At 42.1% G+C, this 27,430-nt stretch overlaps 1 protein-coding gene across 1 annotated transcript in view; it reads left to right on the top strand.

Annotated features, from left to right (window-relative positions):
• Positions 1-27,430, top strand: part of GABBR2 (gamma-aminobutyric acid type B receptor subunit 2) — an 856,335-nt gene that overhangs the window by 493,624 nt on the left and 335,281 nt on the right. The window contains exon 8 of the mRNA XM_075921529.1: positions 20,856-20,916. Within this exon, the coding sequence (XP_075777644.1) occupies positions 20,856-20,916 (61 nt within the window). The remainder of the gene's footprint in view (positions 1-20,855; positions 20,917-27,430) is intronic.

Consider the following 27,430-nt stretch of genomic DNA (forward strand, 5'->3'; position numbering starts at 1 on the left):
CAGATTTCTCTATTCAGTATGTTTAGGGCAAACCTACTTGTTCCCCTTGAAGGGGTGGGTGTTGGGTTTCTGAGGCCCCACAAGTCGTATTCAACCCCGCGTGCATCCTAGTGGTCAGATTCAATAGTAACACGCTTTCTCCTGCAGGGCAGTACAGTCTAGCAGACAGAGTCACTAATAGCACCCTCTTCCCAAAGGGCACTGGGGCCTAGTGGCCACAGTCACAAAATGAACAACAAGGACCCTTTTCTGTGGGGTGGTTAGGCCTAGCAGTCAGAATCAGTAGCTGTGCCCCCTTCACACAAGGCAGCATGGCCTAGCAGAGTCAATAGTAACGGGGAGGGTACAGCCCCTCTAGGATTTGCTAACGAGGGGGTAGGAGGAGCCGGGCCTATCCTCACCACCGGGTCCCAGCCCAGGGTCTTGTCAGCAGTGGAATGGTCCACAGCTAGCTCGGTGGGGAATCCTTCCAAAACACGCCAAGCACCTGGGGTACAACTCCCTGCCCTCCTACCTGTCTCTCCCATGTAGTCTCTCTAGCTCTTTCCTCCAGCCTGGGGACTTTGCTGAGGGTCCCTGTTGACTGGCAATGGCATCTGGGTGCACCTGCATTTCTCCTTCAGGAGCTCCTACAGCACCTCTTTGCTTGTCAGTGGGCAGCCCAGACTAAGCTGCTCCACCGGTCTTTATAGCTGGCCTCTAGCTGGAGCATGCCCAGCAGGGCTGTGAGAGCAGGGCCTTCTCCTCCAGGTAGCCAGGGTTAACCCTCACAGACCCAGTATGTAGTTGATACACCCCATCAGAGGTCCACAAATGAAAAAAAATTGAAAACCGCTGGTTTATACTGTCATTTTTAGTCCTGCAGGCTGACCCCTGTAAATCTAAGCCCATTGACCAAGGCTCTGAAGTTCACTGCTATAGGTTTTTTAATTGCAATGTAAACATACCCTCTTGTGACCATAGTAGTTAACTGAACATGAGCTTCCAATGTAATACTATGGATAGATGGGCTAATGTGATCTTTTACCTACCAGAAGAAGGGAGATGATGTTTTTATTTCATGGCAGGACAGAGACCACTACTGGAGTATCATGTTCAGGTCTCGTGTTCATACTTCAGAAAGGATATTGAAAAGAGTTAAAGAAGGTTCAGAAAAGACCTACAACAATGATTGAGGACGGAAAATCTGCCTCAAAGTGAGGACTAGTCTACACACACACAAAATTGTACCACTTTTAACTATACTAGAATATTTAAAATAGTACTTTCCCCGTAATGTGGACACAGTTATGTTAGAATAAAGGTGCCTTATACCAGTATAGCTGTTGCAGTAGGTAAGGGTAATAAGTATTTACTACTTGTAGCTGCTGCAGCATGAGTACACAGCTACCCAAATATGTCCCAAGCAGGATTGTGCTCATGTCAGTTAGCATCTCACACTGCTGTAGCTACTCTGTTTCGGGTTCAGTCAGAACTCGCACAATATTTCTCCTTGAGCTGGAAATCACACCTTCCGAAAAGACATACCTTAGGGCTACGTTTAGATGGCATGATTTTCCGGAAATGCTTTTAACAGAAAAGTTTTCTGTTAAAAGCATTTTCGGAACAGAGCGTCTAGATTGGCACGGACGCTTTTCCGCAAAAGCACTTTTTGTGGAAAAGCATCCGTGGCCAATCTAGACGCACTTTTGTGCAAAAAAGCCCCGATCGCCATTTTCGTGATCAGGGTTTTTTTGCGCAAAACAAATCTCAGCTGTCTCCACTGGCCCTTTTGTGCAAAAGGAACTTTTGCCTGAATGGGAGCAGCATAGTATTTCCGCAAAAAGCACTGATTTCTTACAGTAGGAAGTCAGAGCTTTTGCGGAAATGCAAGCGGACAGTGTAGACAGCTGGCAAGTTTTTCCGGAAAAGCAGCTGATTTTCCAGAAAAACTGGCCAGTCTAGACACAGTCTAGGTGTCCTAATGTCTTTAACTAAGACTCGGTGTCATTCTGGAAGATATGCTTTAATCATACTCCTATTACTAGACTCAAAAGATGGATGCATAAGTCTTGGTTCTGACTATGGCAATACTTTATTTAAAAATCTGTACAACTGATGACTCATCAAACCACTAAGGACTGTTACTAACTTACCTAATATTGTATTCGTTTTGTTATAAGTCTTTTAATTCGACATAGTACCATTTGTTGGTGTATCCAGTCATAGGAGGTACGTAAAATCTAAATCTTGCAAAAGGGTCTCAAACCCAAGTTGTGACTGTGACGTAGTGGGGGTACCTGGCTGGTTTCTATGCTGCTGGCTCTGGGGGAACCCCCACTGGCTGCCGTGGGTACCACGACCCAGCAAAACAGGATGAGTCACTATGCAAACCAGTGGCCAGACACCCCCCATGGAGAGGAACAAAGGAAGGTGGAATGCTGCCTTGGCTGGGGGGCAGGGCTGGAAGTTAGGGAGTTGGTTGCTGGCTGTCGGAGGGCATGGAGGAGAGCCTAGGAGAAGGGGCTGGAGTTTAGGGGCCCAGTCTCCCCCATCTCAAGGGGGCCTGAGGCATCCTAGCCCAGTTCCTGTAACCAGATTACATCTGTGCTGCGCTGTGCTGGAGGAGCAATAAACCACCCTCAATTCCACTGGCTGGTGCAGTCGGTTTGTGCCATTTCGGGGTGCAGGAGACGGGGAACCCCCAACGCGCCGTCACAGTGACTTATTGACTTGTATGGGTATCTGCATTTATATGGGTCTGCAGTTTATATGGGTCTACTGCAAGCGCAGGGTCTACTGCAAGCGCAGGGCCTAAGGCATGCATTAGTCATATCCATTATTCAAACATTCCATTCACTTAGACCAGGGGTCTCCAAACTTTTCAGCCCGAGGGCCACATTAACTATCAAACAGCAGTTCGGGGGCCGACTACACACTTGAGGTCCAAATAAAAAACAATCAAAACATGGATGTTGTTTTTAATTATTTATTTAATATTATTTTATTCAGTTATTATTTAATAACACATTGATACACTACACATGAACACCTGTATTAGTGTGAATGGTGAAATTGTTTCCTGGATGCCAAAATAGCAGACATTTCTGGCTTTAGATTTGTTGTCCCTAACATCAACAGTGACCTGAGATTATAATCGGACAAGTTTGTTCTCAAATTGTTCTTCACCTATTTCATTCTTGAAAATGTTTGTTCACACAGGTATGTTGTTCCAAAGATTGAAAGGTACCTTGATGCAAAAGTTTTGACATTAGGAAAGTCTTCCTTGGGCAAAAACTGGTAAAAACCCACCAGTCCTATTTTGAACTTGTCCCTAAGGAGGTCATTTGCTTGCAACTCAATGACTTCCAGCTGCAGTTCATCTGGGCAACTGGCCACATCTGCTTCAAATGGGTTTTGAAACAATCTCACTTCTTCTGCCTTTGAATCCAAGTCAGAAAACCGCTGCTGAAACTGCAGCTGGAGGTCTTTGATGATCTCGCATGCAAATGACATGGGGAACTCAGCTGTTGCTTCAGCCATGAAGACCTTGCACTGCTGAAAGTGCGTCAAGTTGTTGGTCTGTACTTGTTCCAAAAACAAGACAAGTTTGGATCTGAAGGCCTTTAGGTGGGTGTATAGATCAGAAACTAGATTTTGCTCTCCTTGTAGTTTTAGGTTCAGAAAATTTAAATGACTAGTTATGTCTGCAGCAAAAGCCAATTTCCATACCCACTCTTCATCAGACAGTAATGGCTGTGGCTTGCCTTTACTTTCCAGGAAGTCACCTATTTCCTTTCTTAACTTAAATACTCTGCTCAGAACTTTCTCACAACTTAGCCATCTTACTGCTGTGTAATATGGTAAATCTTGCTATTCTGTGTCTGTATCTTTCAACATGTCTCTGAACTGTCTATGGTTGAGCCCATGTGACCTTATTAAATTCACCATCTTCACCACAGGAGACAGTACACTGCTAATGTCCACATATTTAGCACACAAAGCTTGCTGGTGAATAATACAGTGCAGGAACATTGGTTGTATAATGTTTTTCTCATTACACATCTGCTTCACTTGTCCAACCAAGCCTTTGTTTATGCCACTCATGTTCTTTCCTCCATCAACAGTCAGGCAACTGAGGTTAGTCCAGTCCAAGTTATAATCAGCAAATGTTTTTTTCAACTCATTGAATATATCCTCTCCGGTAACAGTGCCATACATGCTATGTAGGGAAGCCAGCTCTTGTGTTATGTTCATGTCTTCATCCACACCTCTAATGAACACAAGCAGTTGAGAGGTGGAGCAGCTGTCCAGCGATTCATCCATTGCAATTGAAAAATGGTGAAACTTGCTTGCATTTTTCGCTATTTGAGTCACAATGTTTTCACCCATGTCTGCAACACGGCGGGCAATGGTATTCACACCCAAAGCTACATTTTCAAATTGTTTTGACTTTTCTGGGCAAAGTTCCTCAGCCACTTCCAACAAACATTCCTTCACTACTTCACCATCTGTAAAGGGTTTGCCACTTTTAGCCAGGACGTAGGCAACTTTATAACTGGCCTTAGTTAAGGATTCATTTTCATTTGAGGATTTACTGAACAATGTCCTCTGAGATGTGAGTTGATTTTGTAATTTAGAAAATTTTTTGGCACGGACTTTACCCTCCAACTGTACATATTTCTCCTGATGTTTGCTTTGATGATGACGGCGCAGGTTGTATTCTTTCATCACAGCCACGGTTTCGTTGCAAATCACACACAATGCTTTCTCGCCGGATTTGATGAAGAAGTATTTCAAACTCCATTCTTCTTGAAATTGCCGACACTCATCGTCTATTTTTCTTTTCCTCTTCTCGGCCATCGCTGGGCACTAAAATAAAGTGAATTCAACATGAATAAATAATGAAACTGAAAGTATCTTGCACACAATATCGCTCAAAAAACCTGATTATGCGAACTAATTTCGTCGCAATAATAGCTGCAAATGACCCGAAACAATTTTTAAAAATTCTTATGATTTCTTAAGTTAAACTTACCTGAATATAGTGTGCAAATATATCCACTTATGGTAGAGAGATTGTTGCTTTTAATGTTTCCTCTTCAGAATATTCGAAAAATTCTTACTAAACTAACGACATTCCCAATACTTTAAACACACCGATAAGTAATTACGCGAAGGAAATTATCACTAAATAAAATAGAGTGCAACATGTTTCGAAATCAGACGCTAATTGACACCAACACCTCCTCATCGCAACAGTCAACCGCAACTGGCAAACTGTGATCAAAATAATCAAGTCTTGAACCAGCAGCAAACCATTTAAAAACTCCGCCACTAGATGGCGTTATATCATCTCATTGACTGTGAACGGAAGTAGAAAAAGTAAGCAGCGAATAAGGTTTTGCAATGTAATGATCGGTTGGAAAACATAACGCACTACTGCGTGCCTCTATTTTAATTCGGTAAAAACATAACGTCCACGTAAGCGGCGGCTGATCTTGGCAGGATACACGTAAATTTCCGTAATTTTTTTTCCGTAGACAAAAAGGTCTCCACGGGCCGGATGAGAGGGCCTCGCGGGCCGCATCTGGCCCGCGGGCCGTAGTTTGGAGACCCCTGACTTAGACAAAGAAAAAGAGTTAGTGATTTATGAGTCAGGAATATACGGAAGACACTCCTCTTGATAAATCTTGAGATTTACTACCTTAACCTCAAAAAAAGTAATGAGTTGATTGAGGCCAAAGAACATACATGTTAAATCATTATAAGTAATCTGTTAGCTACAGATGTCATCTCTTGTGCAAAAAATCAGCAAAAATCAATACTTTACTCACATAAATCATAGGCATGGGACATTGGTAAGCTTATTTATAAATTCCATCTCTTAGTTTATAAAATAAGTATACTTAACACTTTTTTTGTTAAACCAATAAGTGGTATTCTGTCTCATGTTTAGATAAAATAATGTCCGAAGTTTGAATTAGTAGATTTTTTTCCACTAGCTACCTTACTATAATTTCCTGTTACTGTTTTAATAAGTTATAATATATATAATATTACATATGAATGGCTCTCTATGTAGGTATATATGTATGAATTTCCTCTTTAAAAAAGAAAGATGATACACCTATATGGGACCAAAGCCATCAGCATTTAATCCTAGAATAGTAATAGCATTTCCATAGATGGTGATAGCATTTCCAATATCGATTTCCCTTTCAACAACACTTGTGTAGATAGGGTTACTTATAGCATAGGTAACAATGTTACATTTCTTTCATGGATTTTTCTTTTGGTTTATGCATCTGTGTATAACTTTGTAGAACTAAAAGTCATGAGTTTTTAGCAATAATTTAATCAAATTTTAGAGCTGATAAAATATTCAGGAAAGATGTTCATTGAATAATATTTGACTTCATTATTATTGCATTAAACAGCATGTCTTATTGCAGATACAATACCATGCTTGAATATACATATAGTAAAAATCATACTATACTGATAAAATACTGGCAAAAACATACAATGAAAAAATTTGGCAATTTCTTTATATATTGCTTAAATTATAACAATTCAGCAATTCCTAAGAATGGAGAATGTCCAAATAAAAGCTTTAAAAATATACAGCTGTTATTCCCAATACATAATTTATCTACAAGCTCATGTATATTCAGACAAATTAGAAATGATCCATACCAGTGGATCATTTCACAACATTTCAGTGAGAATGGCTTTTCCTTTAATCAGCAGATGAGAAGTGTAAATGCTTCCATCTTATGGGTTTGTCAAAATATTGCTGATCTTACAAGGAAGAGTAGAGACATGGGCACAATTTTACTTCTCTCTTTGGAAGTCAGCTCCAGTCAATCTGATGGGGCTGCATATTCCCAAGACTTGCAGACAAGGGTCTTCCTACTTCCCCAAAATAAGCTTATGAGTGAAGCTAGGCAAATTATTTAGTAGAATTTAGAAAACTGCATTTAATGTTGTCATAAGATCTAAAAGGTTAGACAGCTATCGTGAGAAATCACTGTTGTCTGTGAATAATTTGAGCTCATTTAATAACTTAGAATTCCATTTCCCCTTGTTCACGTGAGAAGAACAGGAGAACAGTCAATTAAATGAAGAGATGGCAAATGTAAAACTGACAAAAGGAACTATATGGATAGTATAATAAGAATACCATATTGTGCTTTCCATCACTTGATCTCAAAACATTTTGTAAAAGAGGTCAGTATCATTTATTCCCATTTTACAGAGAGGTAAACAGGGTAGCCAGAAGGCCAGTGGTATAAAAAAGAAGTGGTCTCCTGAATATTGGACTAATGCTGTGTCCTCTAGGCCACACTACCTCCCCTAATATCCAGAGTTGTTATAATTAACAGTAACAAAGATGTTGAAAGTCATATTAAACTTCATGCATCAGGGATTCAGCCAATCTTTGACTGTTAGAGACTATACTGGAGCCAAATGCATAAGGGCAGGTTATTTCACACTGCTCTCTGAGGCTATGTGTACACCACCAGGTTATTCTAAAATAAAATATTTTGAAATAATAACTCCCAAAATAGTAATTTTGAAATAAACTTATTCCTCTTCACTAGCAGGAGTTATTATTTCAAAATAACAGAGTACGCGTATACACTGCAAGCCCATTATTTCAAAATAATTTCTAAATGACGGGCATCTTACTCCAACTTCTGTAACCCTCATTTTACGAGGAGTAAGGGAAGTCGAAGGAAGAGTATTTTTCCTTCGACTTCCTGCTGTGTAGACAACACCTAAAGTCTAGTTAAGCTATTTTTACTTCAGCTACACAATTAACGTAGCTGAAGTTGCATATCTTAATTTGGCTTTAGCCTTCGGTGTAGATGTACCCCTTGTTATTTCTAAATAACCCCTATGTAGATGTGCTCTAAGGGGTCTGTCTGTGAAACGTGCTACTGGCCACTGAAGGATTCCACAAATAATATTAGACTAAATCAACGTTGGGTCTGATACAGTATGGCAATTCTTATGATCCTTTGGGTTTTTTTCTAATTTTCATTAGAATTGCATCTGTTATGTGTGTCCCCCAATATGAACATTAGAATTGAAGAATTAATGTGGATTTGTATTAATCCACAGATGGTTATAGTTGTATAGAAAACAGTTAGTTGAGACAGACTTTTATGGCACCATTCCAAAATATCATTCCACTCAAAGGGAAATTTCGTCCATGCTGCTCATGCCAGCATGCTGCCATTTCTAAAGATTAAAAATTCCCCTTAGTGTAAGTAAGTGCTGAAAATTCAGTTGAACTAACAAGATTTGGAGATGATTTTTAGTAGACTTGTTTTTCAACTGTTGCAATAACAATAGACATTCTTTACAAAAGATATGTGAGGGGGTTCCTGCATTTTGTGACAAATATGTCACTGAAGAGAAAGCTAGATCTCAAGCAGAGGGTGGGATACAATATATTGGAGAAACCAGGATCCAATGTAGGGACTGAAGGATGTTTGGTTGACAGTCTTAGAACTAGTAAAACAAGGTGCGTGAAGTAGTAACTTTTATTGGACCAACTTCTGTTGGTGAGAGAGAGAGAGACTTAAGCTTGCACCAAGCTCTTTTTCAGGTCTGTGAAACCTACTCTTAAGTGTCACAGCTAACTGTCAAGTGGAACAAATTGTTTAGTATTAGTAATTTACACGCATTTCAAGGGACCCTTCAAGCTGAAGTGACCCGTTAACACCACCCTGGAGCTCCCAATGAGTTACTGCCTATTGAGCAATATGAAGCCCAGTATCAGAAGCAAGCTCCCCACAGACTAAGATACACGAACTCAAAGTAGCACCAGACTCTACTGGAAAAACATATGCACAACCTGTGGTCCTATCTTCATAGCTAAAATAATCAGTCCCCTCCACCACACACCTTTCAGGATCCCTGGGTCCTATGCAAGTCTGTCATAAAATGTGGTGTAGCTAATCCAGTGCTCTAAATACCCCAAATAGCAACTACGTGGATTTACCTAGACAATCACCATCCTCTCAAATCCATTTACACAGGAAACTGATAAAAGACAAAAATATCAAATCATATAAAATGATCACTCTATGCCTGACTTACCAGGGCTCATTCTCAAAAGAAATGTACACAACACTTTCAAAAGATGAGCCTGGGAGCTTAATTTCATAGCTTTGGTAGATACTAAAAATCATGGACTGCATAAAGACACTGGATTTCTGAGTTCTGAATGAACTCAAATAAGAAATTGCATAACTTGTAAATTGTAGGACAAATTATAAAGGATGAATATAGGCAAACAACACAGGAATGCAGGGGCAAGATTAGAAAGGCAAAGGCACAAAATGAGCTCAAACTAGCTATGGGAATAAAAGGAAACAAGAAGACTTTTTATAAATACATTAGAAGCAAGAGGAAGACCAAGGACAGGGTAGGCCCACTGCTCAGCGAGGAGGGAGAAACAGTAACAGGAAACTTGGAAATGGCAGAGATGCTTAATGACTTCTTTGTTTCAGTCTTCACCGAGAAGTCTGAAGGAATGACTAACATAGTGAATACTAGTGGGAAGGGGGGGAGATTTAGAAGATAAAATAAAAAAAGAACAAGTTAAAAATCACCTAGAAAAGTTAGATGCCTGCAAGTCACCAGGGCCTGATGAAATGCATCCTAGAATACTCAAGGAGCTAATAGAGGAGCGATCTGAGCCTCTAGCTATCATCTTTGGAAAATCATGGGAGATGAGAGATTCCAGAATACTGGAAAAGGGCAAATATAGTGCCCATTTATAAAAAGGGTAATAAGAACAACCCAGGAAACTACAGACCAGTTAGTTTAACTTCTGTTCCAGGGAAGATAACGGAGCAAGCAATTAAGGAAATCATCTGTAAACACTTGGAAGGTGGCAAGTTGATAGGGAATAGCCAGCATGGATTTGTAAAGAATAAATCATATCAAACCAATCTGATAGCTTTCTTTGATAGGATAATGAGTCTTGTGGATAAGGGAGAAGCGGTGGATGTGGTATATCTGGACTTTAGTAAGGCGTTTGATACAGTCTCACATGATATTCTTATCAATAAACTAGGCAAATACAACTTAGATGGGGCTACTATAAGGTGGGTACATAACTTACTGGATAACCGTACTCAGAGAGTAGTTATTAATGGTTCACAATCCTGCTGGAAAGGTATAACTAGTGGAGTTCCGCAGAGGTCTGTTTTGGGACTGGCTCTGTTCAATATCTTCATCAACGATTTAGATATTGGCAGGGCCGGCCCGAGCCCTTTTGGCGCCCCGGGCCCGGGAGCACAGTGCTGTCCCCGGGCACACGGCGCATGTGCAGGCCTGTGTCCAGGGCGCATGGCTCATGCGCGGGCCAGCCACGGCCGCTGGCGTGCAGCCCGGGACCCGTCCCCGGGGTGCACGGCGCATGCGCTGCCCAGCCCGGTCCGGCCGCTGCTGCTGTGGGGGGAAGGGCGCTGCTGGCCGGCGCTGTGGGGAAAGGGCTGGCGCTGCGGGAGCCGGGCGCGCAGCACTTGATGGCAGCTGTAAGAGATGCTGCGCGCCCCTTACAGCTTCCATCAGGTGCCCCCCATTGGTTGGCACCCTGGGCAGCTGCCCGGCTCGCCCATGCATCAGTCTGTCCCTGGATATTGGCATAGAAAGTATGCTTATTAAGTTTGCAGATGATACCAAGCTGGGAGGGGTTGTGACTGCTCTGGAGGATAGAGTCATAATTCAAAACGACCTGGACAAATTGGAGAAATGGTCTGAGGTAAAGAGGATGAAGTTTAATAAAGACAAATGTAAAGTGCTCCACTTAGGAAGGAACAATCAGTTTCACACATGCAGAATGGGAAGAGACTGTCTAGGAAGGAGTACGCCAGAAAGGGATCTAGAGGTTATAGTGGACCACAAGCTAAATATGAGTCAGCAGTGTGATGCTGTTGCAAAAAAAGCAAACATGATTCTGGGATGTATTAACAGGTGTGTTGTGAGCAAGACATGAGAAGTCATTCTTCTGCCCTACTCTGTGCTGGTTAGGCCTCAGTTGGAATATTGTGTCCAGTTCTGGGCACCGCATTTCAAGAAAGATGTGGAGAAATTGGAGGGTCCAGAGAAGAGCAACAAGAATGATTAAAGGTCTAGAGAACATGACCTATGAAGGAAGGCTGAAAGAACTGGGTTTGTTTAGTTTAGAAAAGAGAAGACTGAGGGGGGACATGATAGCCGTTTCCAGGTATCTAAAAGGGTGTCATAAGGAGGAGGGAGAAAACTTGTTCATCTTGACCTCTGAGGCTAGAACAAGAAGCAATGGGCTTAAACTGCAACAAGGGAGGTTTAGGTTGGACATTAGGAAATAGTTCCTAACTGTCAGGGTAGTCAAACACTGGAATGAATTGCCCAGGGAGGTTATAGAATCCCCATCTCTGGAGATATTTAAAAGTAGGTTAGATAAATGTCTATCAGGGATGGTCTAGACAGTATTTGGTCCTGCCATGAGGGCAGGGGTCTGGACTCGATAACCTCTCGAGGGCCCTTCCAGTCCGAATAAAAAAAAAAGGAACTATTAACAGTAATTTGTAACATAAGAACATAAGAACGGCCGTACTGTGTCAGACCAAAGGTCCTTCTAGCCCAGTATCCTGTCTACCGAAAGTGGCCTGCACCAGGTGCCCCAGAGAGGGTGGACCGAAGACAATGATCAAGCGATTTGTCTCCTGCCATCTCTCTCCAGCCTCTGACAAACAGAGGCCAAGGACACCATTTTATCCCCTGGCTAATAGTCTTTTGTGGACCTAACCTCCATGAAATTATCTAGCTTCTCTTTAAACTCTATTATAGTCCTAGCCTTCACAGCCTCCTCTGGCAAGGAGAGCCACAGGTTGACTACACGCTGTGTGAAGAAGAACTTTCTTTTATTCGTTTTAAACCTGCTACCCATTAATTTCATTTGGTGACCTCTAGTTCTTCTATTTAGGGAACTAATAAATAACTTTTCTTTATCGGCCCTCTCCACACCACTCATGATTTTATAGACCTCTATCATATCCCCTTTCCGTCTCCTTTTTTCTAAACTGAAGTCCCAGTCGCTTTAACCTCTCCTCATATGGGACCCGTTCCAAACCCCTAATCATTTTAGTTGCCCATTTCTGAACCCTTTCCAAGGCCAAAATATCTTTTTTGAGGTGAGGAGACCACATCTGTACACAGTATTCCAGATGTGGGCATACCATAGTTTTATACAGGGGCAGTAAGATATTCTGTGTCTTATATTCTATCCCTTTCCTAATAATTCCTAGCATCCTACTTGCCTTTTTGACCGCCGCTGCAGACTGCGTGGAAGTTTTCAGAGAACTGTCCACGATAACTCCAAGATCCCTTTCCTGATTTGTCGTAGCCAAATTAGCCCCCATCATACTGTACGTATAGTTGGGGTTATTTTTCCCAATGTACATTACTTTATACTTATCCACATTACATTTCATTTGCCATTTTGCTGCCCAATCACTGAGTTGGGTGAGATCATCTTGGAGTCCCTCACAGTCTGCTTCTGTTTTGACTATCCTAAACAGTTTTGTATCATCTGCAAACTTTACTACCTCACTGCTTACCCCTTTCTCCAGATCATTTATGAATAAGTTGAAAAGGATTGGTCCCAGGACTGACCCTTGGGGGACACCACTAGTTACCCCTCTCCAATCTGAAAATGTACCATTTATTCCTACCCTTTGTTTCCTGTCTTTTAACCAGTTCTCAATCCAAGAAAGGACCTTTCCTCTTATCCCATGGCCATGTAATTTACATAAGAGCCTTTGGTGAGGGACCTTGTCAAAGGCTTTCTGAAAATCCAAGTATACTATATCTACTGGATCCCCCTTATCCGCATGCTTGTTAACCCCTTCAAAGAACTCTAATAGATTAGTAAGACAGGATTTCCCTTTACAGAAACCATGTTGACTTTTGTTCAACAAATTATGTTCTTCTACATGCTTCACAATTTTATTCTTTACTATTGTTTCGACTAATTTGCCCGGTACTGAAGTTAGATTTACCGGTCTGTAATTGCCAGGATCGCCTCTAGAGCCCTTTTTAAATATTGGTGTCACGTTGGTTACCTTCCAGTCATTAGGTACGGAAGCCAATTTAAAGGATAGGTTACAAACTACAGATAATAGCTCAGCAATTTCCCATTTGAGTTCTTTTAGAACCCTTGGATGAATGCCATCCGGTCCCGGAGATTTGTTAACATTAAGTTTTTCTATTTGTTCCAAAACCTCCTCTAATGACACTTCAATCCGGAACAGTTCCTCAGATTCACCACCCACGAAGGATGGTGCAGATTCGGGAATCTCCCCAACGTCCTCAGCTGTGAAGACTGAAGCAAAGAAATCATTTAGTTTCTCTGCAAAGGCTTTATCGTCCTTGATTGCTCCTTTTATAGCGTGATCATCTATGGGACCCACAGGTTTTTTAGCAGGCTTCCTGCTTCTAATGTACTTAAACATTTTGTTATTTCTTTTTGAGTTTTTGATTTCCTCAAAATCTTTTTTTGCTTTTCTTATTACATTTTTACACTTGATTTGACAGTGTTTATGTTCCTTTCTATTTATCTCACTAGGATTGGACTTCCACTTCTTAAAAGATACCTTTTTGTCCCTCACTGCTTCTTTTACATGGTGGTTAAGCCACGGTGACACTGTTTTAGGTCTCTTGCTATGTTTTTTAATTTGGGGTATACATTTAAGTTGGGCCTCTATTATGGTGTCTTTAAAAAGTTTCCATGCAGCTTTCAGGGATTTGGCTCTAGTCACTGTGCCTTTTAATTTCTGTTTAGCTAACCTCCTCATTTTTGTGTAATTCCCCTTTTTGAAATTAAATGCCAGGGTGCTGGACTACTGAGGTGTTCTTCCTACCACAGGAATGTTGAATGTTATTATATTATGGTCACTATTCCCAAGCAGTCCTGTAATGGTTATTTCCTGGACCTGATCCTGCACTCCACTCAGGACTAAATCGAGAATTGCCTCTCCCCTTGTGGGTTCCTGCACCAGCTGCTCCAAGAAGCAGTCATTTAAGCCATTGAGAAATTTTATCTCCGCTTCTCTTCCTGAGGTGACATGTATCCAGTCAATATGGGGGTAATTAAAATCCCCCATTATTATAGAGTTCTCTATTTTGGTAGCCTCTCTAATCTCCCTCAGCATTTCAATGTCAGTATCGCTGTCCTGGTCAGGTGGTCAGTAACATATCCCTACTGCTAATTCTTATTATTGGAGCATGGAATTTCTATCCATAGCAATTCTATGGAACATGTTGATTCATTTAATATTTTTATTTCATTTGATTCTACATTATCTTTCACATACAGTGCCACTCCGCCACTCACCCAGCCTGCTCTATCCTTTCGATATATTTTATATCCCAGTATGATTGTGTCCCACAGATTTTCATTCCACCAGGTTTCAGTGATGCCTATTATGTCAATCTCCTCATTTAATACAAGGTACTCCAGTTCACCCATCTTATTAGTCAGACTCCTAGCATTTGTGTAGAAGCACTTTAAAAATTTGCCACTGCTTATTTGTCTGCCCTTCCCTGATGCATTGGATTCATTTGAATGCGGTTGTTTGTCTGCTCTGGCCCATGGTTTGTCCTCTCCCCTCCTCTCTTTCTGACTACAGCTTAGAGAGTCTCTATCAATGGATTCTCCTCTAAGAGAAGTCTCCCTCCGATTTACGTGCATCTCCGCACCAATCGGCTTTCCCCCATCTCTTAGTTTAAAAACTGCTCTATGGCCTTTTTAATGTTTAGTGCCAGCAGTCTGGTTCCACCCTGGTTTAGGTGGAGCCCATCCTTCCTGTATAGGCTCCCCCTCTCCCAGAAGTGTCCCCAGTTCCTAATAAATCTAAACCCCTCTTCCCTATACCATCATCTCATCCACACATTGAGACTCTGAAGCTCTGCCTTCCTACCTGGCCCTACGCGTGGAACTGGAAGCATTTCCGAGAATGCCATCATAGAGGTCCTGGATTACAGTCTCTTTCCTAGCAGCCTAAATTTGGCCTCCAGGACATCTCTCCTACCCTTCCCTATGTCATTGGTACCGACATATACCACGACCACCGGTTCCTCCCCAGCACTACACTTAAGTCTGTCTAGATGCCTTGAGAGATCCGCAACCTTCGCACCAGGCAGGCAAGTGACCATACGGTTCTCCCGGTCATCACAAACCCAACTATCTATGTTTCTAACGATCGAATCACCCACCACTAACACCTGCCTCGTCCTTACTGGCATTCCCTCCTCCTCAGAGGTATCCTCAGTGCGAAAGGATACCGCAACATCCTCTGGGAGGAGGGTCCCAACTACGGGATGGTTTCCCTCTGCTCCCATTGAATGCCCTGTTCCCTTGAGACTTTCATCCTCCTTAAGAGCACTGGGGCTCTCAGACTGGAGGTGGGACAGTACTACAGTGTCCCGGAAAGACTCATCAACATAGCTCTCTACCTCCCTTAGCTCCTCCAGTTCAGCCACCCTGGCCTCCAAAGCCCGAACTCGGTCTCTGAGGGTCAGAAGCTCCTTGCAACGAGTGCACACATACGCCACCCGCCCACAGGGCAGGTAATCATACATGTTACACTCAACGCAATAAACAGGATAGCCCCCTCTCTGCTGCTGGGCTTCTGTCTCCATTTTTCTAATGAATAAGTTTAGGTGTAAATGGGATTCTTTTTAAACCTCTGGAATATAGATTATTCTAAGAGTTATGTTTTAAAGAAGGCCCGAAGTCACTAGTGCCCTCTAACCTCCCCCTCTAAACTCCCTTTCCAAACTCTCCTGTTCGCAAGCTCCCTGGTCGCTGAGTCACCGGCTTATATAGCTCTGGTAGCCCCTCCCCCTGATTGAGGCTCAGCCAATTAACAGAGGCTTCTAGGTTTCAAACCTTTTAGAAGCTCCTTCAAACAAACCTATCCTTAAAATCAGTTTCTGTACCTAGTGACTGGAAGATAACTAACATGATGCTAATATTTTAAAAGGGCTCAAGAGGTGATCCTGGAAATTATAGACCAGTAAGTCTAACGTCAGTACCGGGCAAATTCATTGAAGTTATAGTAAAGAATAAAATTGTCACACACATAGATGAACATAATTTGTTGGGGGAAAGTCAACATGGTTTCTGTAAAGGGAAATCATGCCTTACTGATCTATTAAAGTTCTTTGAGGGGATCAACAAACGTGGACAAGAGGGATCCAGTGGATATAGTGTACTTAGATTTCCAGAAAGTCTTTGACAAGGTCCCTCACCAAAGGCTTTTAAGTAAAGTAAGTGCTCATGTGGGATGAGAGGGGATTGATAGCTGGTTAAAAGACAGGAAACAAAGAGTAGGAATAAATGGTAAATTTTCAGAATGGAGAGAGGTAACAAGTGGTGTCCCCAAAAGGCCCGTACTGGCACCAATCCTATTCAACTTATTTATAAATGATCTAGAGAAAGGGGTAAACAGTAAGATGGCAAAATTTGTAGATGATACTAAACTGCTCAAGATAGTGAAGACCAAAGTAGACTGTGAAAAGCTCAAAAGATCTCACTAAACTAAGTGATTGGGCAACAAAATGGCAAATGAAATTGAATGTTGATAAATGTAAAGTAATGCACATTGGAAAAAATAATCCCAACTTCACATGCAATATGATGGGTACTAAGTTAGCTATAACTACTCAAGAGAGAGATCTCGGAAACATCCACTTAGTGTTCATTGGCAGACAAAAAAGCAATCAGAATATTAGAAATAATTAAAGAAGGGGTAGAGAATAAGACAGGGAACATCTTATTGCCGCTCTGTAAAACCATGATATGCCCGCAATTTGAATACTGCATCCTGATGTGGTCGCCTCAACCCAAAAAAGAAATATTGACATTGGAAAAGTTTCAGAAAAAGGCAACAAAAATTATTAGGGGTTTGGAACAGGTCCCATATGAAGAGAGATTAAAAAGAGTGGGACTTTTCAGCTCAGAAAAGGGAAGACTAAGGGAGGATATGATATAGGGTCTATAAAATTATGACTGGTGTGGAAAAAGTGAATAAGGAAAAGTTTGTTACTTGTTCCCATAACATAAGAACTAGGAGTCACCAAATGAAACTAATAGGTACCAGGTTTAAATCAAACAAAAGGAAGTTTTTCTTCATGTAGTGTAAAACCAACCTGTAGAACTCCTTGCCAGAGGATGTTGTGAAGTCAAGGACTTTAACAGGGTTCAAAAAAGAACTAGATACATTTGTGGCAGTTAGGTCTGTCATGGCTCCTTCCCCACTCTGGCATGATAAATGCAGAAGTGGGGGCCAGCAAGTGTACCCCAAAGCCTTATCTACCAGGCTTTGGTATAAAACTTCCCCCCAAGATCTTAAAAACCTAGATCTTGGGAATAAAACTTCCGCTGCCACCACCCAAATGTTGATAAAGAAATCAGGGGAAAGATCATTTGGGAAATCTTACCCCTAAAATAAAAATCAAGGCACACAATTAACCACTGCCAGGTTAATAAAAAGAAAAGAAAGAACCTTTATTATTACAACAATATTCCTGTTGCAAACATAATGACTAGATAGGGAGGTAACAAAATATACTCATGGAGAAACTCCATGGGCCTAGAACTTAGTTACAAAGAAAAGCCAAAACATCTTTTAAACAGTGCCAGATCTCAGATCCCATACCCAATCCTTAAAACAATAAAACCTAACGAAACTGCCTAAACTTTACCCTACTTACAGAAAATGAAGAATGGTGTCTTGGAGAGAGAGAGAGAGAGAGACATGCTTGTCCCTCTCTGTAGTTGCAGAGAACTCACTCAGAGAGCCAAAAGGGAGAAAAAAAAGAAAAAAGCCCAAATTCCTTTGTCCCAGTTTGAAAAGTCCCACCTACATTCTTATTGGTCACTCCACCTGGCTAGGCGTAGTTAACCCCTTAATCCCCAGGCTGCTGGCTAACCCTCATAATCATGACAAGGTCCATCAATGGCTATTAGCCAGGATGGGTACGAATGGTGTCCCTATTTCTGTTTGTCAGAAGCTGGAAATGGATGACAGGAGAAGGATCTTATGATGACTACCTCTTCTGTTCACTCCCTCTGGGGCATCTGGTATTGATCACTATTGGAAGACAGGGTACTGGACTAGATGGACCTTTGGTCTGACCCAGTATGGCCTTTCTTTTGCTTTCATGTTCTATTTCTATCCCCTACAAGTGGACTTCACTTTGTCAGCAAGAGAGTACTCCTGCTGACAAAGAAGCATTCACACTTTCACTTGCTGCAGCTAAACTTTGTCATTCATGGGAAGGAGGGGTTAAGCAACCATGAATGACAAAAGTTTTGTCAATCAAGTGCAAGTGTGGACATACATATAGTGGTGTGGTCCAGAAGATGCCCCCCACCCACCCCCGGGCCATTGCCCTACTGATCTTCCATAAGGCTGATCCTACATGTCTCCCTAATCCTTTTAGAGCCCCTTTCATGCTGGAGGAGTGGTTAGAAAGCAATCAGTGTGCTTACTTTCCATGTGTACAGGGTGTGCAGTCCTATCTAGTCCTTACAAAGGGAAGTAAGGTTCATGACGCCTTCCCCTCTTTCCTGTAATTGTGTAAAAGTCCAAGCAGAACTCATGCTTTTGTTGGTAGGTCTGTGCCCTATTACATCCTTTACCTGGTTTGGCTATGTAGGGCCCAATTCTACCACCCTTATTTCAAGTTGATTAGTCTGTAAATAGACTATTTAGGTCAATTGTAGTATTCACACAGAAAGGTATTACTCAACTTGAGTAAGATACTTTTGATTTTAAGCTTTTCCAGACAGCAGTCATGTCGTCTTTGTGGTTTGAGAGATCTGGCACACTTTTGGCTGCAGGATAAATAAACAACAACAACCATGCCAGAGCCTCTGGTCTTGAACTATCAAACTCATTCTATTTGTGACTTAAGTCAGGATTTGCACCTAGATGTATAGCGGTGTAGGGCAAATGATTTCATTTCCTAACCCTACATTAACCTGTATGTTAACTGTTCTCTTCATTCTGCATCTCCATCTCAAATACCTTTATTTTAAGAAGCAAATTGGTGTGAAATTTAATAACTATGTTGATTAAGTTTCATCCACAAAACATAGAAACTACATATAGTGTGGCTGAAAAACTCTTCAGAAATTTTAGTGCTGCGGGTGTTTCGGGCAGCCTGGTGACACCTACTTACATGGCAGATCTTGAATGAAGCTGTGCCCTAGCCTCTAGAGAGAAGGAAAGACAGTGCTGGACTGGCAATTATTGCAGAGTCTCCTTTCTCATCACACACTGGAATGGTGGCCAATAGCTCGTGAAGGAGACTATTTGTCCCTGAGAGTGAAAAATATCTGGAGTGAAACATGGTGGGACTTACAAGGGTTAAGAGGTTATGAAGAGTGAAATAATGTAGCATGGACAGAAGATATACAGGAGTATCTTGATTTATAAACCCTAACTAATGTAGGTCATAAATACTTTCTACAGATACCCATTCTTGCTCTATTTCATAAAAAACAAGAGCAAAAGGATACCAAACTGAAAGGCATACATTTAAAACAAATAAAAGGAAATACTTGTTTGTGAAGCATGTAGTCAGCCTGTGAAATTCATTGCCTCAAATTAAATAAATTATTTAATAGGATATTCAAAAAAACCAGATACTTTTATCAGATTTGATAACACTTACTGTAATCCTAGATAAAAACAGTGATATAGTTGATATGAAACCTCAGTTTTCCATGTATTTTCTGATGATGCAATCAACGGTAGGATGTTGGAAATGAATTACTCAGAGTTCCACAAATATCCTGGTGTACTGTGGGATAACTATTTTTTCTTTGAAGCATCTGGTATAGACCACTGCCAGAATCAGAGTACTGGGTTTGATGCACCAACATCTTATGAGTATGCCGCTTACATTCAAAGACATGCAAATTGATCCTCCTCTCTTTCACACTGGTGTTTGCATTCATGGGAGTCCCCAGACTTCAGAAGAGTAAGTCCTGATTTGCATTGGCATAAGAAGATAATTAGATTTCCATGGTATCTAATGGCAACCATAAAAGCTAGATTACATGCTGTGTAAGGTAAAGTGGGTAGAGGTTTGCTAGATGAGCGTAACCTACCTGTGCTTCAGTTTCCCAATCTGTAAAGCAGGGGTAATGATACTGACCTCCTCATAAAGCACTTTGGGTATGTCTAGACTGCACACCTCTGCCAGCAGAGGGATGCAGATTAGGCTGGGCAAAATTGCTAATGAAGTGGGGATTTAAATATCCCGCACTTCATTAGCATAAAAATGGCTGCTGCTTTTTTTCGACACGGAGCTTTGTTGGAGAAAAGCAGCAGTCTATCGCTAAAGAAAGCCTTTTCCAATAGATCCTGTATACCTCATTTTTCCAATATATCCTGTATACCTCATTTTACAAGGCATAAGGGATCTATCGGAAAAGGCTTTAGCGATAGATCAGCGTCTAGACTGCCGCTTTTCTCCGAGAAAGCTCCATGCTGAAAAAAAGCGACGGCCATTTTTATGCTAATGAAGCACTTCATTAGCAATTTTGCCCAGCCCAATCTGCATCCCTCTTCTGGCAAAGGGGTGCAGTCTAGACATACCCTTTGAGATCAATGGATGAAAAGTTCTATATAAGGGCTAGTTATTTTTATTGATTTATTTGAATACCAGCAGTGTTTCATCTCTGAGTAATAAAAGTCTGTTTTAAGTGTTTTAACTGTTAACGGGAATGAATTGTAGTTTTAATTAAAATCAGTTATATTTATAAAATTGATGTATTTATTTACTTTATTTAGGGTCAAGTTGTGTTCAGAAATGGAGAGAGAATGGGAACCATCAAATTTACACAATTTCAAGGTAGGCTGTGGATGTTTATTACCTTTAATTTAGACTTCAGTCATGTGTGTAACTGCAAACTTGTGTGACTCAGAGTTGTTTTGCCCCACAGTAGCCTGAAGACATACAGCCATTTGAAAATAAATAAACTGCAGTAAAAGGTGCTGAGAAATAATGGCCTTTTTATCTTTTTGAGAAACATTGTGTTATACTCTGTTTGCACTGAGCATCACAGAGTATCTGATATTCATCATCAAACAGAGATCTAAAATAAGCAAAGAGCCATTGAAAAGCTGTGCTAAAGAGCTGCACTAATGAGTGCTAAATACAGTCCTTTCTGAAAAATAAAACAAGTTTAGAATTTAGTAAAATGGAACAGTTGTTATCACCTGTTTTTTTAAATGTAGTGGTGGTGTAACTGTTTTGGTCCTAGGATAATAGAGAGAAAAGGTGGATAAGGTGATATTTCTTTTATTGGACCAATTTTTGCCATTTGTCTCTCTTGCCAACAAAAGTTGGTCCAGTAAAAGATACGGTCTCTCCCACTTTGTAGCTCAGCTTTTTAAACTCAGTCCTGGCACTCTCTACAGGCTGATCAGTGAGATTTAGCTACAGCCCTGCGCTGGGAGGTCACTCCAGAAGGTGATCTCTCTCAGGCAGGCAGAACACTTGTTAGAGACTTTTAAGGCTAGAGTCACAAAGGGTATGTCTACACTACAAAGTTAGTTCGAACTAACGGACGTTAGTTCGAACTAACTTTAATAGGTGCTACACTAGCGCTCCGCTAGTTCGAATTTGAATCGAACTAGCGGAGCGCTTAGTTCGAACTAGGAAAACCTCATTTTACGAGGACTAACGCCTAGTTCGAACTAGCTAGTTCGAACTAAGGGCTGTGTAGCCCTTTAGTTCGAACTAGTGGGAGGCTAGCCCTCCCCAGGTTTCCCTGGTGGCCACTCTGGCCAACACCAGGGAAACTCTATGCCCCCCTCCCGGCCCCGGACCCCTTAAAGGGGCACGGGCTGGCTACGGTGCCCGTGCCAGGTGCAAGCCTGCCAGCACCCAGCCAGCAGACCCTGCACCTGGCACGGCACAGAGCCACCCACCCGATGCCCCCCAGCCCACCCCCTCTTGCCGGGACCAGGCTGGCGGCTCCCGGGAGCTTGCCCTGGACCGCAAGAGGCGGGCACCTTCCTGGGCTAGTGCGGACATCGTGGACCTCGTCCACGATCTCCGCACTAGGCACAGGAAAGTGGCCGTCTAGGGCAGGAGAGCTGCCAGCCTGGCCACCCAGGACCAGGTGTGCATGAAAATCAAGGGGGTCCACTGAGACCCCCGACACTGAGCCCTGAGCTTACAATGGCCGTACTGGGTCAGACCAAAGGTCCATCTAGCCCAGTAGCCTGTCTGCCGACAGAGGCCAACCCTAGGGACCCTGGAGGGGATGGACCGAAGACAATGACCAAGCCATTTGTCTCGTGCCATCCCTCTCCAGCCTTCCACAAACTTTGGGCAGGGACACCACTCCTACCCTCTGGCTAAGACTACTCCATGGACCCAACCTCCATGACTTGATCTCACTTCCCTTTAAACTCTGTTCTAGTTGTAGCCTTCACAGCCTCCTGCAGCAAGGAGTTCCACAGGTTAACTATTTGCTTTGTCAAGAAGAACAACTTTCTCTTACTAGTTTCAAGCCTGCTACCCATTCCTTTCCTTTGGTGTCCTCTAGTCCTTCTTTATGGGAACTCAGGAAGAACTTTTATGAATGCACCCTCTCCACCCAACCCCTGCTTTTAGAGACCTCTATCCTGTCCCCCCTCCGTCTCCTCTTTTCTAAGCTGAACAGTCCCAGTCTCTGTAGCCTCTCTTCATCTGGGACCTGTTCCCAACCCCTGATCATGTTAGTTGCCCTCCCCTCTCCCAGCCTTTCTCTTCCTCTCTCCCACCTCCTTTTCCCAGTCTCCCCCAGTTTTTTTTCAATAAAGACAGAGTCAATGTTGGAAGAAACGTTATCTTTATTTTGTACATCAATAAGAAGGGGGGCTAAGGAAGGGTAAGTGGAAGGAGGTGAGGGAGGAATGGGGTACGAGCCCCCGATGGGGAGGACTGGGCTGGCTCTGCGGGCTTCTGGGGGTGGAAGCTCTCCTGCAGCCCCCCAATTACTTCCTCTCCCCAGATGGCAGCCTGCGGCAAGTGCAGCTGGGCTGATGGCCGAGTGGTGTGATGTGCCCAGTGTGGGCACTCCGGGCACTCCAAGCCAGAACTTCTTTGCAAGCGGGGCACCCCTGAGAACTGTGTGTCCGGGGTGGGGGTCGGGACCCTTTAAGCGCAGCCCTCAGCTAGCCTGAGACAGTATCTCCACGCTCTAAGTCCTCCTTTTATGCCCTGCCGGCACTGCTTCCGGCCATCATTAAGCCCGGTTCAGAGTCCACTCAATGTGGACTTGCTAGTTCGAACTAGCAAAACGCTAGTTCGAACTAGTTTTTAGTTCTAGACGCGTTAGTTCGAACTAGCTTAGTTCGAATTAACTAATTCGAACTAAGTTAGTTCGAACTAACTTTGTAGTGTAGACATACCCAAAAGGACTTGGGCACATGCCTGTCACTTTAGGAACCTAAATCTTAGATTCAGGCCCCACTTGACTTTAAAAAACTCACATTTAGCTGCCCTCAAGCCCTCGAAGCACCTAAAATTGCTCAGTCCTGAATTTTGCCATAAAAGCTTTTTTTCTTAGATTCCAAGGTCAGAAGGGAGAATTATCATCATCTAGTCCAGTGTTTCTCAACCAGTGGTATGAGTATCCTTAGGGGGTACTCGAGAGAAGTCTAGGGGGTATGTCAACACACCTGAAATTTGGAGAAAACTGAATTTTTGTTTTAAGTTTTACAGCGTTTTATTATTTTTGTACTTTTTACTCCCGAAAATTTCATCACCTGCCCAGCTATGATTAAGTTGTTTAAACAAATGTGTTGCAATGATAGGAAAAAATTGTGTGTGTCAGAAAACTGTAGGTATTGGGGGGTACTTATTTTTTTAAAAAAGCGGTACTTTATTAAAAAAAAAAAAAGGTTGAGAAACACTGATCTAGTCTGACTTCCTGTATAACACAGTCCACAGAACATCCCCAAAATAATTTCTAATGCATGTCCTTAAAAATTCTCCATGATGGAAAAACCACCACAACCCAAGGTAAATTGTTCCAACGATTCCAATATTTCCTTAGACACCAGCATTCTTGCTTCTGAGCATGCAAACTATAGCCCCATGCCAAGGCTCTGAACAGCAAAGCCGCAGAGCAATGCAAGAACCTGGGGGCTGTAGGCATTCCTCCACCCAGAACCATCCCATCCATAGGGTTAGCCTGCGGGAAGGAGTGCAGTGGTCGGTGAGTGCACTCACCATGGTGGCCAGAGCAAAAGAAAGTAGAGTGCTAGGCGCCAGCCAGTCCACAAGCCAGGAGCTGCTCTGGTGACTCTCAAGGCAGATGTGTATTCCTCACAGGTGAAACAATAGCTCGGTCTGTGTAATGTCACTTCCTGACTTAGGGAGCGTCTACACTGCACCGTTTCTCTGGAATAACGGCTGTTATTCCGGATAAACAATACCAGCGTCCACACTGCAATTGCGTTATTTTGACAGAAAGTCAAAATAATGGAGGGCTTTTTCCAACAGCGGTAAACCTCGTTCCACGAGGAATAAGCCCTTTTCCGAAAAAGCTTTTTTGGAAGAGGGAGTGTGTAGACAATCCACTGGTGCCATGCTGAAATAGCTCCTCACCAGGTCCATTCTGAAGTTATTCCTCTCCAGTGCCTCCTGGGGCTCTAAGTTGAGATAGCATTGGGGAAGCCTGCCTCGGACTAATTTTGAGGCTTCACTGTAGTGTGGACGCTCTATTTCGAAATAAACATTTCCAGAAGATATCTTCAGGAAAAGCTTATTCCAAAAGAAGCTTGCAGTTAGGCAAACCATTAGACCCCTGCCCAGACTCATAGGGATGACCTACTCCACATGCCTTAGCCTGCTCATGTCTTGCTCCCACTCTCGTCTTGTTTCCAACCCTGCTTCTGCTCCAACTCCAGCCTAACTTCCAGCCTACACTTGCGTAGTTGAGATGCTGTTGTTGCTTCCAGTGCTGACCTCTGGTTCTGGCTCCTGGTCTGGCTACTATCACACTGACCACTAAACTCAACAGTCAGTGCTCCAACCACCAGGTCTAATCCTCCATATCTCTGTTTCTTGTGCAATACTCCTGCATGGAGAACAGCATATTCTCTCTATGGCTACGTCTACACTGGCCACTTCAAAGTAGGAATAAGAGATCCTCCGGAAAAGGGCTTTATTCCGGAGGATCGCGCCAGTCTAGATGCTTTTTTTCCGGCTTTTCCCCAAGCCGGAAAAAAAGCGGCGGACATGTTTATTTAAATCCGCGGGGGATATTTAAATCCCCCGCGGATTTCCCTATGCTGACTTACCTGCTTTGCATGGCTTTTCCGGAAATTGTGGCCAGTGTAGACGTAGCCCCTGTGACTAGCTAATTCTGCTGGCTTCCTTCAAGCTGAGTAATTGTTGGGGAGAGTCATATCAGCAGCAAAGGGGCTGTAAAACTTGCCCCACCCTTATTCCTTCCTCCCTACCCCATGAGTGCTAAGCTATGCAAGGGGATTAGCCATGATCTGGCAGTACACAGCAGCTAGCAGCAACACTGTCTACATACAAAAGTACGACATTATCTAATCTGTGGTTTATATTAATATACAGCAATGAATATTCTGATATACCCAGTTAATAGTGAGATTGAGGCTCAGGTGGCCATGGCTGCTGAAGAATATGGTTTTCTGATGATAGTAATGAGATTGGCAAATCCTTTTAATTTAGTAAAGAAAGAGTGACATTCTCGCCAAGTTTAGCCGACCATTCCAAATGTAATTTTACTGGTCAAAGTGGTAAAGGCTTGTCCCTCAAGCACTAGGTCTGTGCACTGTAGGCATTAACTCTCCGCTATACCTTTGAATAGATCTGTTGCCTATTATAACCATTTGCGCCTTTGCATGAGGGCAACTGTTTCTTCAGACTGGTCATGCCATTTTACTTTGGACTGATACCATTAGCTAAACTCACCTCAAACATTTCCATTTTATTAAAACCTGCCAACAAACTTCACGCTCCCAGCCCCAGGGACATGACAACATTTTCCCCCCTCAACATTAATGATAAATGCTGATTTTTTTCAGGCAGTTTTTGGTTTCTGGGTTGACAGCCCCGATGAAAGGAAGTTGTGCCAAAGAGCTTTGATTAGAATTAGTTAATCCTCAGAAATTTGGATGGATTATGCTATGAGGAAGGCCAAATTGTGTGCAGGAAAGAAAGATGTTTGAAGGATTCTGTCCATATGGGGACCTTTTGTATGGAATCTGGGAAGAGAGAGAGATTATTTCTTCAGAACTTGTTTAGAGAAGCTGGTGACACTGCCAGATTTTTTTAAATAAAACTTTTAAGATTTCTTAGATTTTTAAAAATTAAACATTAAGCAGTTTCCTTCCTTTTTCACCACTGATTATATTTAACATGCCAATGTTCTTTAGTGTTCTCATTCTGTATACAGATTCTTTTAGCCAGTCAGGACCCAGTTATCAAAGGTGCTCATTTTATAAATTCTTTGTGAGCATGGGATTTCTGTCTCAGAGATCATTCAAATCTATATTTCTGGGTGATCATTAGCCAATTTTTTTCTAGGACACCTCTATAAAAGCAGCCAACTTTGTTTCACTACAGTATATGGTCCATGTAGACATATAGTTTCTTTACTGCTTTAGACAAAAAGCTAGATTAAATAAAATGCAAGTACTATTTATTTAGCATATTTATATTCAATTCTTAATTGCCTCTCTCCTGTCTTTTGTAACTTTGCAAATGGTGTGCAGGAGGCTGTGTACAAAATTTGTGTACAATTTAAATACGGGAAAAATGTTTTATTTTAACTGAGAAGAGACAGGCTAATTTGCTATAAATGATCCCCATCAGCAAACAGATTTTCCTTTTTTATTGTGCGCTAAATATTACAATATAATATCAATAGAAATCTGCGGGAATAGATATCTCCTACCAACGATATTAAGGAATGGGGCAAGAAGGTCTCTAAAACATTATACTAATTTTTAAACAGCTCCTAGAAAACTAGGGAAGCTCCAGAGGACTGAAAGAAGGTTAATTTTAGTGCCAGTATAAAAAAGGGTAAATGAGTTATCCTGTATAATTATGCACCTGTTAACCTGACACAGATCGTGGGCAAAATACAATTGATCCACTGAGACTCAATCATTAAAGAATTAAATTTTGTGAATATAATTAATGCCAATCACAATGACATTGTGGAAAGTTGATCTAACTGAATATTTTTTAAAGTGGGATTACAAGTTTGATTGATAAATTAACTTTTGATGTTATATACTGGACTTCTGCAGGGCATTGGATGCAGTACCATAGAACATTGATATTGAAAACTAACACCATACAAAATCAATATAGCATACATTAATAG

The sequence above is a fragment of the Pelodiscus sinensis genome, chromosome 2 (assembly GCF_049634645.1).
Source record: "Pelodiscus sinensis isolate JC-2024 chromosome 2, ASM4963464v1, whole genome shotgun sequence".
In the NCBI taxonomy this organism is placed as follows: Eukaryota; Metazoa; Chordata; order Testudines; family Trionychidae; genus Pelodiscus; species Pelodiscus sinensis.